Genomic DNA, 19,957 nt, shown 5'->3' on the forward strand with positions numbered 1-19,957 from the left:
TCCAGACAAACAGCTGGGGATCCCCTATGTACATTAATGGGGGAGACATGGATTTACAAATGAGTGGTATGGGGGCTTGTGGGGGCAGGATAGAAAAAAAGTCCCTGCAGGGTGGTGTTCTGGGCATTTCCCGACCTCTGGAAATGCTGCAGTACTTCTTCAGAGAGCTGAGACAGCACACCAGTCATTTCAACACCTGGGGAATAACTAACTCCTGTTCAAAAGCCTTAGGATGTGGCATAAAAAATACAATTGCTAGCAGTAAATTACGAAGTTTATTAACATAGTCTCCAAGGGTCATTCAAACATGCTGAATCACAGGCAGCACTGGCACTCCTTAACTTATGTGCATTTTTTATTTATACTCGCAGCATTCTTGTGGCTTAATTTTTATCTTGATTATATAAAAGCAATAAGAACTGCATTTGCTGATTTTTTCTTTTTTTTTGGCAATTTGAAGTTAGTCAGCATTCCATCTTATTTCTTCTCTCTTCTGTTCCTCACAGTAGAAGATGTATTCAAGGAAAAGCATTAGTAAAAATGGAGTAAAAGAAATTCAATCCTCTAACATGGTATTAGTAAGAAGGCAGATGCCAGAACACCTATGAATAATGCATAAAACACCTTCTCAAAGAAGCTTCTTTACGCAATGAGTTTTAAAAGTAACATGACAAAATTTGCACAAAGATTTCAAATTTTCACAGCTGAAGCTTTGGCCTTTGGTTTACACCCATTGATATTTTGAGGACTCATAAGTATCTCTCAATGCAGCATAAACCAGGCCCTTTTTATGTTCCATAGCATCTACAGATGATGTAGGAGCTCTTCACAGGGAAAAAATGCTGTTTTCTCCTTCAGTGCCACTGAACACTTTTTCAAGGTCTTCTGCTGGTCTAAGGCTGTAAGTGAGAAGCACAGATCATTATGGATGGGGCAAAAGCATATTGCTGCTTCAGAGCAGAAGAGAAGATCAGCCAGAAGACACACACTTATCTGCCCCAAAACTATTAGCTGAATGATCACCTCAGATTCTTCAGTGGGACCCAAAGAGTGTGTGAGAGGTTGCTGTGGCCCCATGAGAGCTACAAGATTTATGTAGTGCTGGAAAGCTTGGTTTGCCACACTGCTTCAGTGTTCCCTTCAAAAGGCCTATTCTTTGTGTATTGGCCACTCCATGGAGGACTGTCCATAAATCCCTGATCTCTTTCTGAGCAACCATTTTGCTGGTGAGTATCATAACCATTTATCTCTTCATTAAAATAACCCAACTGAGGTCATGCCCTGGTATTTGATCAAAGAATAAAGCAAATTAGGTATTTCCTTAAGCTGAGGTCACTAAGTAACAGTAAGTCCCTCTTGCTGAAGTTCTCCAGTGCTCTGGATGTCTGTTCATTGCTACATAGAAGCAGTAACCTGGAACCAGTACTTGACTTTCTGGGCTGAAGTTATCTGAAGCTTGCTCATAATATAACTTTGGTAGTCAGCACCACAAGCCAGTACCACACTCATTAAAATCAGTGTCAAACACCTTCCTGCCTCTAAGAAAAAATACATTGGAACTTTTAATAGGAAATTACAAAATGCATTACCTTTTTATTATAAACTTCTTTGTGTGTTTACCTAGAAGCAAAATAATATGAAAGTCACAATGGCAAAAATAAATCTATAATTCTAATGAATACATCAAATGAGTGCAGAAGCAAAGACAGCAAGTTGCAAAATTTCTGTGGGCAAAGCAGGAAAGACAGGATCTCATTCTCATTTAAGTTACACCAATGTCTGTCAGGAGCAATTCCAGGAAACTACGGTACCACTTTACTATAAAGCAAAAGCCAACGAGATGAGCCAGACCTGCAACAAGTGAGTGAACAGGTTCTTTGCACAGGCTTCCTCCTGCTGCTTCCCCACCAACTCATGCTCCCTGGTCTTCTCATGGTGACGCAGTCCTGGAGTGAGGACAGCAACCCCCATAAAATGAACAGAGTGCTGTCACAGGGGCCATGGCAGATTTACCAGAAGATTAACCAGGACTTCTGCTAGGACAGCATTAGAAACGTTAATAAATTTTGTGCTTACGGATACTTACGTTTCCAAAACAACAAAAGCATCAGTGTGAAAAGAATGGACGCCGCTATGAGACAGGCAATGAGAATGGCATAGCTGGGAAACTGGAAGGGAGAAGAGAAAAACTGAGAAGGCTTTCGAAGCATGTTTAGTTCAGACCTATTCACATGGGTTGCTCTAGTGACTAAGAGGTCTGAAATATCTGCACTGGGCTGGAGTTTGCAATGCTTTTCTGAGCTTGCCTGTACAAAGTATGGAGAAGGCACATCAGGTTGATCATGATAAACAATATTAATTACCTGTTAATTATTTAATAAATCTTCTGAAGCATTTGAGACTAGACTCATCCCACTTAACATGAACTTCTTCATAAGGTGTCTAAAGCAGGAGCTTAGTCACCCTCACCCCTATCTTAATTAGAGGCAGGGAAGCATAACAACCCTCCTAAGTTGGCTTTTGCCTGGTCACACCCCGAGGATGCTTCCTCTGCCTCTGTTATAGGGGTGTCAGGGGGATGAGATTTTTCTGAAGTGTCCAAGTCAGATGAGACTCCTGAGCTTCTAAACAGAAGTTCAAGCGACTGTTTGCAAACACTGTCCCTTTACTACGAAGACACTGGAAACCACTATCATGTCCTGCTGTTCTTTCGGCCTCTAGTCAAACACTCTTGAAACTCAGAGGAAGTTTTACCTTATCTCCATCATCATCATGTTTCTCAGCCTTGTCATCTGAACTTGTTGAAATCCCTGAAAATAAGGGAGATTGAATTTATTACTTGCACAGCCAGCTGAAGGAGTGAGGGCCACTGTGGCTGCACTGCTTTAGTCACCGAATCACAGAATCACAGCATCACAGAATGGCAGGGGTTGGAAGGGACCTCTGTGGGTCATCTAGTCCAAACCCCCTGCCGAAGCAGGGTCACCTAGAGCAGGCTGCACAGGATCTTGTCCAGGCGGGTCTTGAATATCTCCAGAGAAGGAGACTCCACAACCTCCCTGGGCAGCCTGTTCCAGTGCTCTGTCACCCTCAGAGGGAAGAAATTCTTCCTCATGTTCAGACGGAATTTCCTGTGCTTCAGTTTGTGCCCATTTTCCCTTGTCCTGTCACTGGACACCACTGAAAAGATCTTGGCCCCATCCTCCTGACACCCACCCTTCAGATATTTGTGAGCATTTATAAGGTCCCCTCGCAGCCTTCTCGTCTTCAGGCTGAACAAGCCCAGCTCCCTCAGCCTTTCCTCGTAGGAGAGATGCTCCAGTCCCCTCACCATCCTCGTAGCCCTCCACTGGACTCTCTCCAGCAGCTCTTCATCTTTCCTGAACTGGGGAGCCCAGAACTGGACACAGTACTCCAGATGGGGCCTCACTAGGGCAGTGTAGAGGGGAAGGAGAACCTCCCTCGACCTGCTAGCCACAGTCCTCCTAATGCACCCCAGAATGCCATTGGCCTTCTTGGCCTTCTTGGCAGCCTTCAGGGCACACTGCTGGCTCATGGTTAACCTGTCGTCCACCAGGACACCCAGGTCCCTCTCCGCACAGCTGCTCTCCAGCAGGTCCACCCCAAGCCTGTACTGATGCATGGGGTTGTTCCTCCCCAAGTGCAGGACCCTGCATTTGCTTTGTTGAACCTCATCAGGTTCCTCTCTGCCCAACTTTCTAGCCTGTCCAGGTCACGCTGAATGGCAGCACAGACTGCTGGTGTATCTACCACACCTCCCAGTTTGGTGTCATCAGCAAACTTGCTGAGGGTACATTCTAAGTCTTCATCCAGGTCGTTGATGAAGAAGTTAAACAAGGCTGGGCCCAGTACTGACCCCTGGGGGACACCACTAGTTACCGGCCGCCAACTAGACTCAGCGCCGCTGATGACAACCCTCTGAGTTCTGCCATTCACCCAGTTCTCAATCCACCTCACCGACCACTCATCCAGCCCATACTTCCTGAGCTTCCCTAGGAGGATATTATGGGAGACAGTGTCGAAAGCCTTGCTGAAGTCTAGGTAGACAACATCTACGGCTCTCCCTTCATCTACCCAGCCAGTCTTGTCATCGTAGAAAGCTATCAGATTGGTCAGGCATGATTTCCCCTTGATGAATCCATGCTGACTACTCCTGATAACCTTCTTTTCTTCCACTTGCTTGATGATGGCCTCCAGGATAAGCTGCTCCATCACCTTTCCCGGGATGGAGGTGAGGCTGACCGGCCTGTAGTTCCCTGGGTCCTCCTTCTTGCCCTTTTTGAAGATTGGAGTGACATTGGCCTTTCTCCAGTCCTCGGGCACCTCTCCTGTCCTCCAGGACCTCTCAAAGATGATGGAGAGTGGCTCAGCAATGACATCCACCAGCTCCCTCTGCACTTGTGGGTGCATTCCATCAGGGCCCATGGATTTGTGGGTGTCCAGATCGCTTAAGCGGTCCCTCACACAGTCCTCCTCGACCAAGGGAAAGTCGTCCTCTTTGTAGGCTTCCTCTCTTACCTCCGGGGCCAGGGATTCCTGAGGGCCTGCCTTGGCACTGAAGACTGAAGCAAAGAAGGCATTCAGTAGCTCTGCCTTCTCTGCATCCTCTGTCACCAGGACACCCGCCTCATTCAGCAGTGGCCCCACATTACCCCTAGCCTTCCTTTTGCTGCTGATGTAGTTGAAGAAGCCCTTCTTGTTGTTTTTGACATCCCTTGCCAGCTTCAATTCCAGGTGGGCCTTGGCCTTCCTCGTCGCATCCCTGCACGCTCTGACCACATTCCTGTATTCTTCCCAAGTGGCCTGCCCCTCTTTCCACATTCCATGGATCTTTCTCTTCTGCCTGATCTCCGCCAGAAGCTCCTTGTTTAACCATGCAGGTCTCCTTCCTCCTTTGCTAAATTTCTTTCTCAGGGGGATGCATTGCTCCTGAGCATGGAGGAAGTGACGTTTAAAGAGCGACCAGCACTCTTGGACCCCTCTGCCTTCGAGAGCCCTGGCCCACGGGATTTCTGCCAGTAGCTCCTTGAAGAGGGAAGTTAGCCCTCCTGAGGTCCAAGGTTTTGATCCTGCTTATCGCCCTGCTTCCTCCACGCAGGATCCTGAACTCGACCATTTCATGGTCACTGCAGCCGAGTCTACCTCCGACCTTCACATCCTCCACCAGTCTCTCCTTGTTTGTTAATACAAGGTCCAGCAGAGTGCCTTTCCTTGTTGGTTCCTTCACACTTGCATCAGAAAGTTATCATCGATGCTCTGTAGGAACCTCCTGGATTGCGCCTGCCTAGCTGTATGGTCTTCCCAGCTGATGTCAGGGTGGTTGAAGTCCCCTGTGAGAACCAGGGCCTGGGACTGTGAGGCTGCTTGCAGCTGCCTGTAGAAGGCCTCATCAACCTCCTCCTCCTGGTCAGGTGGCCTGTAGTACACACCCACCGTAATGTCACCTGTATGAGCCTGTCCCTTAATTCTAACCCACAAGCTCTCAACTCGTTCCTCATTTGCCCCCAGGCCAAGCTCAATGCATTCCAGTTGCTCCCTCACATATAGAGCAACTCCACCACCTCTCCTTGTTGGCCTGTCTTTCCTGAAGAGTCTGTAGCCATCCATGACAGCATTCCAGTCAAGGAGTAATGAACTCTCACAGAATGAAGAAGGCAAAATCTGGCCTTCAGCAGGAGAAATAAACCACCTTGCAACCAAAAGGGAACAATCTGTTTCCACCACAAACGGTATATCAGGCAATCATGGGGAAATGTCAGTCTTCATCAAGGAAAGAGGATGCTTTCCAGGGACAGCCCATGAAGAAAGACAGTAGAAACTTGTCTGCTGTGAAGGAGTTTTCACTTCTGTAAGCATGACAAGATGTTGTGGAGAGCAGAGATGGTAAACAAGGTACAAGTCTAAGTCGAGGAACTGCCTCAGTTTAGTTGTGGTCAGACTCATGCATGATTGCAGTTTTTGAAAGCTGCTTTAGTACTGAAAACCACAGGGAACATCTTTACTTTCAGATAACTCACCACAGATTTAAAAAAGCTCTGTGAAGATGATGCATTTTTTTTTTCTGTCAAGGGAAATTAAGACCAATTCAGTTCTAGTTTTCTAAGCTTTGGATATAGGGATGAACTGAATAAATGCTCAAGAACTCTTGCAGCAGACTTTTCTGCTGTTGTCCTATGATCCTACTCTTTTACTTTTGCTACTGAATTTAAAGTCACAAAAAGTTAATCTAGGCTTGTGTCTTGGCTCATCATGACCTCATGTTACAAAGTACTGAGGTATTCAAATATTTTGAGCACTTGATCTGTCACAGGAAGCACCCAATGTTTAGCAGCATCTTAAAAACAGACTCGTCACTCATCTTAGTGAACAAAAACCTCAGCTTACATCCTGTGACAGGAAAGTTCCTATGCATTAGGTCATGCCCTAATGTATAGAAAGACTGTGATGAGTAGTGCTTTCAAGGGTTGGACAAGAGAACAACCATGGACCCTCCATCTGAGCAAAAAGTACCAGGGACCAGGTGAGTCACTTGTTGCAGCATGTATATGTAACACACTTGCAGGGCACAAGACCTCAGCGAAAGGAAACTTTATATGCATGAGACACCCAGAATGTCACATGATGGTAGGGGTGATCAGGTGGTCACAAATAATCCCATTAGGAAAAAAAATCTGGTTTTTTTTTAACTTTTCAAAGTATGTTTTTCAGTGAATAACTTCATCTCCCCAAAATTTCTCAGTTCTGAGAGTTCTCTGTATGAGAGCTGAGCTGATTTGTCTCCATATACAAATAATTCGCTTGAATTTTATCAAAAACATGGACAGGGCACAGGTAGCTCATGTGCATGCAACAGTAGCAAAGAATTTGCAGTGGAGTAGAAAAGAGCTTCTGTCTAACAAGCACTACAGCTAAACAAATATAGGTAATAAAACCCTAGCAAGTGCTGAAATCCCAGGGATACATGAACATCGCATTTTGTTATACACCTCTTTTATGCCACCCCTCTTTTCCTCTCTGAAAAGAAGAGAAGAGAAGAGAAGAGAAGAGAAGAGAAGAGAAGAGAAGAGAAGAGAAGAGAAGAGAAGAGAAGAGAAGAGAAGAGAAGAGAAGAGAAAGAGAAGAGAAAGAGAAGAGAAGAGAAAGAGAAGAGAAAAAGAGAAGAGAAAGAGAAGAGGGAACAGTAGTTCAGCAGAACTACCCCCAAATACATGAGTAGCACATATCTCACTCTGACATGCATGGCCCACAAGACAAAATTAAGCTTTCCAGCAGCATGCTGCAGCCTGGCTGATGGGAGCCACTACTGGTCCTTATTCTCCATACCTGAAGGAGCAAGGGTTCTCTTCAGGGTCCAAAGCGTGGTTGGCGCTGGCAGGGTTGTTGCTAGGGGAAATCAGGTGAAGACAGAGGAGAAACTAAATTAGAGCCTGGTCAGCAGGAACCAACCCCCCGAGCTAACCCATCCTATCTGGCAAGAATTGCACTTGGAGATGGAACACTCTCTCAGCAGTGGGCTTCTCTCCCAGCCACTGTGCTAACATTAGTACAGAGTTCAGCAACAAATTAACCTTCCCTCACAGTACAATAAGGTTGAAGTTGGTCTATTTAGTGCATTATTTCACAGAGTAAAAGGAGACTGAGTCAAGAACTTAACTTGGCTTATGGCTGTCACTAGGCAGTGCCCAATTATGCTGCAGCATTTTCACACATTATGACAGTTCAGCTCTCGGAAATAGCATGACACAAGTTTTTTGCATGGGTGGGACTGTACATGACTCACATAAACATGGTACATTTTCTGATGTTATTGCTTTTGTGGTAGCTCTTTTTAGGCCACAGTCACAACTTAAGTTGTCCCTGGAATCCCAGGCATAAGACCCTTTGCAAAATTCCTTATTTAAAATGGCAGAATGTAGGCATTATCCAGAAGTATATCAGAAAGATGGCAAATGAGAGAGGAGTGAGAAACCCTTCACAAATGCTCAAGAGACCAGTTAAGTCTCTTCTGTGAGACCTTTCCAGGGCCATTAAGGAACAGTTTCCTAAACTCCATTTCTGCTCCAAGTTTCTACGTCTAGCAAAAGAAGACCTGCAAAAATCTAAATACTGTGGTTTTAAGAACGAAGAGACCTTTGAAACTAAAAGGACTCTCTTAACAGCCACGTATGACATGTTATCCTTGAATTTTAGGTTTCCTTTTTTTAAGCCCTCATCTGAGGGCATCTGGTGGGCAGGCTATCACACCTGAATAACCTGAGTCATTCTACTTTTATACCTGACTGAGATGCATAAGGTGCAAACTTCATGTAAGTTTGTTCATCTCTCATACATGGTATGATTTTGCATACCAGTTCCTTTCCTCTTGAAGGAATGACTGACAGTTGTGGTAATTGCCTGATGCTTTCCATCATGACCAAGGACCTGTATTGAGCACTGGAGAGCTGAGTCTGCAGCCACATCTGGCAGAAGATATTAAGTGAGGTTCAACTCTCACAACACTCAGGGAGAATTTAAAATGTAAAGCTTGATGAACTCACAGTGATAACACATTGGATATCTGAGAATTCAGCTTGGATGGTGACGAAGACCGGTTCTTAAATTCTCTCAGACCTGTGATACCCGACAGTCATGAGTGACTCAAAACCTACTTCCTTCAGAGGCTTAAAAACATGTTTTTCTCAGCTGTTGTTACACCCTGATTTCAAATAATTTCTGTATGGACCCCAGATAGCTCTTACCACCAGATGCAATGAATAGCTATCAGTACATATTTGGTACACTTTTAAGAATAATCCATACTTTTGTTTATGACAACTTCTTCATTTCTCTGAAGATGCAACTTTTGACCTTGCAACGTTATCCTACTCACCTGCAGTTGGCACGTCTTCAATCGTGAGAGAAGTGTGAGCACTTTTAGTTCCCTCTGCAGTTGGAAGTGTACTTGGGAATTCAGTAGTCACTGAAACAAGACAAAAAGTAATGCTTATAAAGATCATGGATTAGGGGGTTCTTCATATGGTGTTCCAAATTGCTTGCAAGCTTCTGCATCTGCAACTAAGAGGTAAAACTCTGCACCTCAGTTTTCATGACTGTAGCTCATCCTACCCAGATAACTGATATACTTTACTAGCATGGTCAGTGGTTAGACGTTTTAACTGTTCAGAAATTAATTGTTGCCAAGATTAACCGGGGCGCATTGTTATGCCTGGAAGACAAGAGATGATACAGAAAAGCTGTCCTCAGAGGTTCAGGTCAGAAAGAACTTCAAGTGATAGAACACTCAAAAAATGTACAAAAAACAGCCTTGTGGGCAGACATGAATCTGTAGAAAAGAAGTCATCGACATGGATATAGTGGCAACCTAGGAATAGTTAGGATGATGGTAGGTCACTCTAATCAACTAAATAATAATAATAAAAGCAGCAGACTTTGTACGGGATGACACTGTAAGTACTCTCTTTTAAGAGTGTTTTGAATTCTTACTGACTTTATTGCTCAAGTAGAACATGCTCTAAACGAACATTTTCAGCAGACCATTTCAATTGTCTTTCCCGAATCAAGAAAAATATTAATGCAGAGTTGAGTGAATCTCTCTTACGCAATCCCAGGTGCAGGACTTGGCATTTATTTCTGTTGTACTTCATGAGGTTTCTGTCACATTATTTCTCCAGCCTGTTAAAACTCCTCCAAATGCAAGCCCGACACTCTGCTGCCTTGGCCACTCACCCCAGCTTATCATCCACAAAATTTGACCTGTGTTTCCTTCAACCTACTGAGACATACCTGTAGACATCCCAGAGAAAACTTCCCAGATACAAATATAAGTATCTGGAGAGTCTCTATGATGCCAGAGTCAGGCTAACACAGATCATCTTTGTTACACGGGAGAAAGAAAGGATTGGTGCTGGTTACCCTCTGTATCTCCAGGAAGAGGGAAAGACTCTGTTGTGCAGAACACGTCGTCATCTTCAGTCCTCATGTCAGATGCTTGGAAATCAGTGGAAAAATCTAGGAGAGCACTGGTTGTCAACATAGTTTCTGGAAAAACGTCATTTGTTGTCACAGGAAACACTGGGGGAGCAATGGTCTCCAGCATCATTACTGCTGGAGACTCGGTGATTGTGGTTGTTGCTGGGCGGATGGTGGTTGTCAGAAGGACAGCGGTCTCTGCTGTTGCTTGATGATCGGTGGTTGCAGTTGTTGCTTTGGGGACGGTGGTTGTCAGGAGGACAGCAGTCTCTGCTGTTGCTTGATGACCAGAGGTTGTTTGGGGAGTGAAAGTTGTTTTTCTAAAACGTTTTGGGGAAACAGGAGCCTTTCTTGTTGTGGTTGTCATTACTGGAGGGGCTACATGGAAAAAACATAGCCAAGAGAAAAGCTAGATCAGAGCATTCACAACCAACCCTGAGGAAAGCCAATCCAGAAATGAATGAGAAATACTGAGAATGAAGGTGGGGGAGTCGCTATTTTAAAAAGCTTGTTTAATTAGAAGAAAATATGACCCAGCCAGAGCAATTCCCAGATTTACAGATTTGGGGGGTTTTTTTCCGTAGGTCTCAAATACCACCTCTGGTCAAGAGTGAACTCTTACAGAAATGGAAGTTCCAGAAACTCGCATGGTAGAGCTCAAATACTTGCAAACATTGTGATTTTGCTTTTCAGTGTCCTCATAAAAACAAAATAAATAAAATAGCTCAATTTTCAGCTATAAGCTTCTTGCTAATCCTTTCGACCCGTCCTTTTTTATGAACTCTGTTGCCCTCAAACTCTGGGATTGCAGCATTTTTTCCCCCACTCTTCTGTTATATCACTTACAACAAGCACACAAGAGTCCTGTGTATAATCCTGAATACCCTTTAAAAGTAAGAAAAACATTTGTTTTTCTGCAGTATAGAGGGTGGGTAGCATCTTTTCTTCTGTGTTTTCCAATGCTTTTAAATCTCTTCTTGACTTTGTAAGACACTTACTTTATCCTGCAGCTCAGCAAAATAATAGGAAGGGGGAACAGTCCTTCAAGACACTGAGACAAAATTTCTAAATATGTGGGTCTCCGTGTGACATGAACCAAATGAAAGACTTTTTGGTGTTGGGGTGAACCCCAAATGAAAAACTGAATTTCACTCCAAGTGCTCTTCAAGTGATAAATCTCTTTTTTTTAATTCCATCATCTTTTAAAACATCAAATATAGCTATACAACGAGAAATTAAATATTTCATTTGAAAGGCAAAAAAAGGGTAAAAGTTACTAATTTTGTATCAAAACTGCTCACCGAATGCAATTGAAATTGGCAACCGATTGCAGACCTCCTTTGAAAACTACAGGAAAAAAACTTTTTGCCAAAACAAAACAAACAAAAAAAGCACACATAAACTCCAATTTTAAACTTGTATCCACTGAGAGATTCCTCCCTGTTGGCTGTATCGCGCGGGCCCCAAAACTCACCTCTGACCACCTCCAGTCGCATGTTCTGTTTGATGTCGTTGAACCAGCCCGGGATCTCTACACGGCAGCAGTATGTACCTGCATCTTCTGCCTTCACTTTCCCGATCGTGAGGGACACATCTCCGTAGGAAATATAGCCCCGGAGATCGTACCTCTGAGATTTTCTGAACGTCACCCTATTCCCAGTGGTGTGCAAAATTTTGTTATTGCACTTTGAGTTTGGGCATGGGCCTCTGCCCCAGCACATATCGGAGATGTCCTTATGTCGCATCACCTGGTAGAAACAAGGCAACCGAACAGGTTGCCCTATTACTCCTCTAACAACAGCTTCAGATGCAGTGTGGGCTGTCAAGGAAGAAAAAGGAAAGATGAGCATTGGCAGTCTCCGATGCTCGGCTCTACCTAGGCAACACAATGAGGTAGGAAAAAGAAAGCTACTGCTTGAAGGCAGGCCACAGTTAGTGATCCCCTGAGCCTTCCCCAGCACCCTGTGGCAGCTAATAGCCCAGGGCTCGATGGGTGACAGCCAGGAGCTCGCCAGCATTGGCTTGCTGCTTCTGCTGCTGCTGGAGGGCTCTGTGCTCCAGCCCCAGCTGGTTGCTCATGAAGTTGATCACTCACATCAAATGTGTGGTGAGCAAAGGCGAGGTCTGTTGCTGGCAGCCTGAGTGCAGACTAGACCTGTGCAAATAGAATGAGGGGACTCTGCTCCCATCCCATCTCATCTCCTAACAGGTAGTTTGAAAGTTGTTCAGAAACCTGGTATGAAATATGTCTGGATTTCTCAGTCTACCATGGCCTCCTTCAAAAAAGAAAATGGGGTCATAGTTGCCTTTCACTGACAATCTCAATAGCAAGGTCCAAAATACTTATTCATGTGCATAACTAGGGCCTAATTAAGCTGGCAGAGCAGTGGGATCTGTCTATGGGAACCTGTTCTCAGAAAGTGCGCTGCTTTTTCTATTTCTGAGCAAGCCCTGCCACCTGTCCAAATTACCTTGCAGAGCACTGTGTACACAGGAGCTGTAACTGCTAGCGTTAGACTGATGTTAAAAAGAGCAAATGCATGCCTGTCTTGTGCTCGCACCCTTAATGAGCAGCTGTACTTGGTGCTTGCAGCCAATATCCACCTGAGCATCCGGTTTGAATCTTCGCTACCTATTGCTTCCTCTTAACTGTCCACGCAGTGCCCTAAAAGGGATTTCTAATCTAAAAGGTTCCCATACAGGAACAAATATTTTCTGTTTACATTCATGTGGACCATGTCAGTCCTCCTATCTTGTTGCCTTTTTCCCCCATGTTATCATTTACATATGGTGGAGCAGGAACCAAGGGAGCTGGGGAGCACACAGATTTGGTGCTCTGCTGCAGAAAGAGAACCCTCCTGCAGATCTGATGTCTCATGGACAGCTTGCTTACCCCAAAGAGGACTTGCAGCAGTTGCTGCCATTATCACCAGCTTTGCCCCTGGTTTGCCAAACATTTCTATTTTGCCAGCTGTTTGCATGCCTCTCCTTTTTGGCGTGACTCCCAGATAGCAAACAGATGCTTCCAACTGTGTCCATGTCTCTTTTGTTTTGTCTTTAATGGACTGTTCCCCAGGTGAGGTTTTAGTCTGTGGCAGGCTGCCTCACGACTTCTTATTGGGATGACATTTCGGCTTTATCATTGCTTCTCCTATTGGCAAGATAAGCCAACTTGTTCAGGTTTTCACAGCTCCTCATGCTAAAAGAGTAGAGGCAGACAAAACAACATGCAATATGGCATGAAGGGCAGAAGCTTTTGCAGTGAAATGAAGGTAGGAAGTGCCAGAAAACGAATTCCTGAATACAGGATAAGGCTTTGCAAGATGGCTGCTTGTTTTAGCCCTTGGAAAGGGTGGGGTCATTTGCCTTGTTACAGCAAAACAGTGAAAACAGCCTCTTTCTGTGATGACAGGACAAAATCGTTCATCCACTTGACCTTGAAAGTATCCCTAGGGAAGCAGAGGATTAGTCACTGAGCAGGTTAACAAATATTTTCAAGTCACTCCAAGAAAGATGCATGTAAAACCAAGACCAGCTTGAACTGTTCCCGAAGTTAAGGTCACTGATGCTTGAGGAGAAATGGGCTTATCTTCTGGTCTTATTTCATGCCTGTCCTGCACAGCACAAAACCAGCTTCATTAAGCAACCCTTCAACAAATGAAAATTTGCCTGCTCTTCCCTTTGAAAGAAGCAGAGCCCTGAGCTCTTCTTCTAAAATGAAGAAGAGGGAAGACACAAGGCACCAGAGTGTCTCCACTGCAGTTTCCCACCAGTATTGGTGCTAGAAAGTTACAGGTTTTGCAGTTTCAAATCCTCTTTTAATTTATGTGAAGCTAATGTTCCTATCGTCCGCCTGCGCTGCAGGTTGGTATGGTGTTGTGGTTTAACCCCAGGCGGCAACTAAGCAATACTGCAACAGCCTTGATTCAACATCATGAACTCTGCAAGGACTAACTTCCTTCTGAGTTGCAGCCTCTTCCACAGACACGTTTTCCAAAAGAAATAGTAAACAGGATTGAATCAACATGTCTTTGAAATTAAGAGGTTCCTCAGACCGTTATATTGTGACACCCTAGTCTTACTGTGAGAGAGCTCCTGCCCTTGTCCATGGCAGTGACCCTCCTAGGCATCCAGATTTGACCCAAGGCACACTGAGCATCAGCTGTGCCTGGGTGGTCCCACTGAAGTCAGTGTCATGCCAAGTCCTTAATCCAGTTGAGAGACAAATGGACTCCAGGTGTTTAATAACTCTCAAAATAGAAAGGGGTATTCATAATTCTTCAGAGCATACCTTGCAGCCTGCTCTAGGTGACCCTGCTTTGGCAGCGGAGTTGGACTAGATGATCCACAGATATCCCTTCCAACTCCTATGATTCTGTGATACTGATATACACATATTTATATATAGTCTGTCATGAACCAATCCTCAGTGACAGTTGGTATTAAGCAGTAACTCCAATAGTTGCTGTCGTAGTGGTCTCCTCTCCCGTAGACTGGTCATTCGATGGGCAATGGCATACATCCCCCAGCCAAGAAGGCTAGTAGAAAAGGAATTTTTTTCCTTGATTGATTTTTGGAATAATTTTCCTTCTTTGTAGAAGATATTTGGCATCTTTTCCCTATCAACCCCATTTTTTTTTTATTTCTTCTTGAGTCTTCTGTACTGATGAAATTGCAGAGAAAATGACTGATAAGCACAAAAGCAGCATCTAACTGCCTGGTTGGCTGGTTTCCTGAGTCTCAAGACTACCCATTCTCAGCATTGAGCTGAGTTACAGAGAAGCTAACAAAAAGGTCATTTTCACCCTTCTATACCTCTGCATATGAGAAAGCTTTTGAAAGCAAGACCAAATGGAGGTGAGTACCTCCAATTTGTTTGGAGGGTGAAGATATGGCAAGGAAAGAGCCCTTCTGTTTCTTCTGCTGAGACTGGCAAAAGACAAAAAAATATGGAATTCCCTGAGCTACAGCAAAGTACTGGCGAAGCTCCACTTGTGCAGCACACACCATGGAGGTTGTGATTGGCTCTTGCCCCTCGGCATATCCCTCCGCTGACCGAAATTTTCCAGTATTTTTCAAATCAATTTAAGAACATCGCAGTTGTTGTAGATACTGTACGCAATATTTCATCCTGGCAGAGGATAGCAAATTAATATTTAGCCATCTGAGACAGAACTTCCTGAAATGCCTAAGTGACTTAAAAGCACAAATCCCATCAGGAGCTCAGACCCCACTGAGAGTGGGTGAACTCACATTCCTGACCCACCTCAGGCAATTTGGAAACTGCTTGGCTGACGTCTAAATGTGCATCCAGAAATGCAGCCGATACCAACCACAGTTGCAAGATCCAGCCTCTTAAGTTACTCTTCTTTGACTTCTGTCTTGTTTTAGGATGCAGATTTTAGATGGGTGAACTGAGTATGTGGAAGTAAATGGAGAGGAAACTCCAGCTATGCTTTCCCATAGTCAGTTCACAGCAGCAGACAGCCCTCGGAGTTTCAGCAAATCCTTTCTTTATCATCTATACACAGCCATTACTCTACCAATAACTCAATTCCCTAGCTTGGGCTGTGTCAGCACTATAGCATGGTGGAGAGACAGATGAAGAAGCAAAACCAGCAGTACACATTTAAGAGCAGTAAAGAAAGTAGATAATTTGGGAAGATGGGGAAACTAACCAAGCTTACACAGAGAGCAAACCACAAACATTTTTAAAAGGAAAAAAAAAATCTCGATCAGTATTAACCCAGAAAGTTAAGTTTTCTTAACTGTAGTTCTGTATACAGAACTTCTTTCTGTAGTTCTGTATACAATTTTGACCTTTTTCACTGTTTTGTTTTCACAAAACAAGTGTCACTGATTTTAATTTTACGATATATTTGTTTTCTGAGCAAGCACACAAAAAGCAGGTGAAGACTCACCTATAAAGATCTGTATCATAATCCAGTGAAACAGTCCAAAATGGGACATTTTAGCTGATGGAGACTCCAGGGCAGCAAGTGGAAGGAGAGAAAACTAGATGTTGTACTTTCCAAAAATGCTGAGTGAGCCCCACTGAAGTCTCATTTCTCCATTTCCAGATTTTATGTATGGCAACTGCTTCTTTCCTACGCTTCCGGATAGATGCTGGTCAAAAGAGGTGATTGGAGAATTAGCTGTAATCTGCTGTGTTCAGCGATGGTGCGGCCTCACTTTGAGCACTGTGTGCCGTTCTGGGCCCCACAGTTTAAGAAGGATGTGAAGGTCCTTGAATGGGTCCAGAGGAGGCCAACAACGCTGGTGAAAAGGTTGGAAGGCATGTCCAATGAGGAGCAGCTGAGGACTCTGGATTTGTCTAGTTTGGAGAAAAGGAGGCTGAGGGGCCACCTCATTGCTCTCTATAGCTTCCTGAGACAGGGATGTGGAGAGGGAGGTGCTGAGCTCTTCTCTGTAGTACCCAGTGATAAGATGCATGGGAATGGTTCAAAGCTGTGTGCCAGAGGAGGTTTAGACTGGACCTTGAGAAACACTTCTTTACTGAGAGGGTGGTCAAACACTGGAACAGGCTTCCTAGAAAGGTGGTCAATGCCCCAAGGCCATCATGTTAAGAGGCATTTGGACAATGCCCTTAATAACATGATTCAACTTTTGCTCAGCCCAGTGGTCAGGCAGTTGGACTAGACAACAATTGTAAGTTGCTTCCAACTGAGCTTTCTATCCCATGCTACCCTATCCCACTCCATCCTATCTTCCTTTCCTCTTCCAAGACACTCAGCGTGGTACTACCACCAGAAATTTCAATATACTATTTGTTTTGCCTTTCCAAGGAACAGTTAAGGCCCATTACTGTTCTGCGGTGCTGAGCAGCAAGACCAAGCTCCGTGCTCTTGCACTCTTAAACATTTGACTTGGTCTCCACCTCTGACTTTGTCTTCACTTACATTTTCTTAATCACTTGTTTCCCCTGATTCTGCCTTCTGCTTGAAGACTCCTCTCTTTCTTTCCCCCGCTTCATATTTCTATTTGAAAAGACAGCCTTGGAGGAACTCTTATAAATGTTTTCTCGCCAAAAAACATCCTTCCCAAAGATCTGCAACACCATCTCCAATATTTTTTACTCTTTCTGACTTTTTCCTTTTTTTTTTTTTTTTACTTTCTAACCAATAGATAAAGTTCTCTGGAAGTTCATCTCTGGAAAAGACAAGTAATAAAGCAAAAGTAATTCAGGTCATTAAGGTCAGGAGTGAAGAACTACAGACAGACAAAATTCTGTGCAAATAGATGCAGCATGATGCAAATGGGAGAGCAATTCCAAGTTCAAATGATAAAATGAGGGGTTTAGCCAGACATTATCCACTCAGGAATGAGATTTTGGGCTTATCATGAGTAGTCAAGCCCATGAAAACATCACTCCTCTGTTCGGTAGCACTGAAAAAAGCAAATAAAAATTTAGCTGTTATTAGCAAAACCATAGAAAACAAAGCAGAAGAAAGCATTACACCACTGTACAAATCTACTTGGAATCTATGTATAGTTCTAGTCCCCTCAAAAGTGTGTCTTAGATCCATAAAGGGTCCCAGGAAGGGCAAAAAGAATGGTGGAAAATATGGAAGAACTTCCACAGGAGAATTAGATTCGTAGCCCAAGATGAGTCAGCCTGGAAAAGAGACAACCTAAGGGGCACCATGAACAGGCTTACAAAATCCTCAGTAGCACAGGAAGGTTGGAGAGGGATTAGTTGTTTGATATTCCCCCCCAACACACAGCATCAGAGAAGGACTCTTGTGCTTGCAGACCTGTTGGGCTTGGCAGCACACTGGAGCGGGAGGCTACCTCTCATCAGCATCCTCATCCATCACTCCAGCACTACCTCACAGTGGCAAGAAATAGACCCCCAGCAGACTAGGCTCCAGCAAAGCCAGGACGCCTGGTTTACTTCACCAGCATGTAGGCAATTGATGCTGCCATAGCCAACTTTGTGGCATATTCAAGCAGCATGAAGCTCCAAGAATTATTCTGAGTTTATTGTGAATCAAAGTGATGCCGCAATGCTGCCCTACACCTTCACATGCTTCAGTGCAGCATAAACAGCAACCAGTGGGGACAGACACAATAGTACAGTGGTGTTCTGTCGTCAACATTATAAGGCAGGTTAACCAGCAGTCGGTAAATTTGCTATATTCTACAGTGCCAAGTACACACAGCCCCAGCTGTTCTGTGAACAGAACTAATGCAACCTGATGTGTCCAATATCCTGGAGACTTCTTGCCTGCAATGATCCCAGTTTCTCCTCTGTCTCCCATCGCTCACCATCAAGCAGTGGCAGTAAGCCAATGCCCAGCTGACGCCAGTGCGGGGAGCAGCTGAATCCCACCTGGGGCACAGATTTGGGTCTTTATCCAGCTACCAATTTCCATGAAGCTTGCCAAAACAGAATTGGTCAATATGTTGCAGGTGACCAGGGAAGGACGAGGACAAACACAGCGTCGTATCAGCTTTGGTTTTTAGCAAGACTGGGCTAAGTGCAGCAGAGTGCATTGAAAAAGGCCACACAAAACCCAAGTGTGCTGGGAAGAACCAGAAAAACGTGGCTTGCTTTCTGCTTCTGTGCTGCTATCTAGTGGCTTCTTGCAGGCAGAAAAGGAAAGGCAGAGAGCTGTCTCAAAAAAATTAGTTTTCAGCTCGTTAGCCTTATCCCTCGCAATGTGCTGCCAGTTTGTGTGCAGCTGGATAATCTCTTAGCGGGTGAACGGGTTCCGCGTACTGCCTGCACATGTCTGGGGCTCATTTTGAAATGTCTGTTCCAAGATCCACTGACACGAGTGGAAGTAATGAAAAAGCACAGGGAGCTTCAGCCTGCGTGTATTTGTATGTATTATACAGCCTATCCAAGGCAGAGCTCTCGCTCTGCACAACGTTTGCAAAGTCTGTTTACCAAATAACTGCACAGCAGAAAGGAAACTTTGATCAAGATTTTGGTTATCAGGTATTATAGAAGTTTATTTCACTTGGAAAACTTGTTGATATAAGGATTAGTCTGACTTAGTCTGTAATATTAAGAAAAAAATCTTTATGGGCAAGCAGTTTTCATGATTAGCAGTCAGAAGGATGGTCCTCAAACTCCTGAAGAGCATGAGTGGTTGGAGTCAGATAATTTTGGAAACGCCACACTTGCCTAACTCTGATTCCAGTAGAGAATGATTTGATAAAATTGCAGAAAGCAGAAATTGCTCAAGACGTTTTCTGAGATCTAGATCAGACACCAGATCAGAGTTGCTCCAGCCCCGGTCATGGGCTAGAGCCCACAGCAGCGACGTGCTTGGCCAGGCGGAAGGAAAGCAACATCTGCAGTAGGGCCAGTAATTTTAGTTTAATGTTACTAATAATCAAATACGAAAACACAGTCTAACATCATCAGGTCCTTTCTAGTTTCGGTACCTTCTTACACAAGGCAACACGTGACATGAAGACAGAAAATAGCCGAGCCGGTTTCCTCCATCGCTGTTCCTGGCCCAGGGGTCAGTAATCACCTAGTATCTGTGCTCCCACACCGAACTCTTCAGTCAACCATGAACTCACCTCCACATTTTCAACCTCTTAGGCCTCCTGCAACAGGCAGCCACAAGACAACGCACAGGACAAGTGAAAATACAAAGCACACCAGAGTCATCTAGCCCAGCTTGCTTTCCATTTCTTCCTTCCTCAACAGGATGAGGAGACTTTCCCTCCTTTGTGAGCCTTTACGAGCATGCTTACCTGCAATACCTCACCTTAGCCAGGCTCTCCAGGACTCCTGGGGGAAATCACTCCCCTCCCCAGCCCTCCCATCTCTACCAGCTGGGGGAAGGACGGGTAACTGCTCTGCCGACCCCAGCTCCCCTTAAAGCACAACCAGACTGTGGCCCTGAGGGTCTCAGCTGTTCATATCAACACCTTCTGAATTTATTATTGCTCCTTCATGCCTCATTTGATAATACAGGTTTGTTCT

General features: G+C 44.5%; 1 protein-coding gene across 1 annotated transcript in view; it reads right to left on the bottom strand.

Moving 5' to 3' along the window:
- Window positions 1–256: 256 nt before the first annotated feature.
- Window positions 257–19,957, bottom strand: part of LOC104336776 (uncharacterized) — a 28,605-nt gene continuing 8,904 nt past the window's right edge. Inside the window, 9 exon segments of the mRNA XM_075441627.1 lie at window positions 257–899; window positions 1,590–1,620; window positions 2,087–2,168; window positions 2,755–2,810; window positions 7,345–7,404; window positions 8,891–8,980; window positions 9,934–10,368; window positions 11,465–11,809; window positions 15,912–16,116. Of these exon segments, the coding sequence (XP_075297742.1) occupies window positions 827–899; window positions 1,590–1,620; window positions 2,087–2,168; window positions 2,755–2,810; window positions 7,345–7,404; window positions 8,891–8,980; window positions 9,934–10,368; window positions 11,465–11,809; window positions 15,912–16,116 (1,377 nt within the window). The 3' untranslated portion in view covers window positions 257–826.

Source organism: Opisthocomus hoazin, chromosome 22, assembly GCF_030867145.1.
Source record: "Opisthocomus hoazin isolate bOpiHoa1 chromosome 22, bOpiHoa1.hap1, whole genome shotgun sequence".
Lineage (NCBI taxonomy): Eukaryota > Metazoa > Chordata > Aves > Opisthocomiformes > Opisthocomidae > Opisthocomus > Opisthocomus hoazin.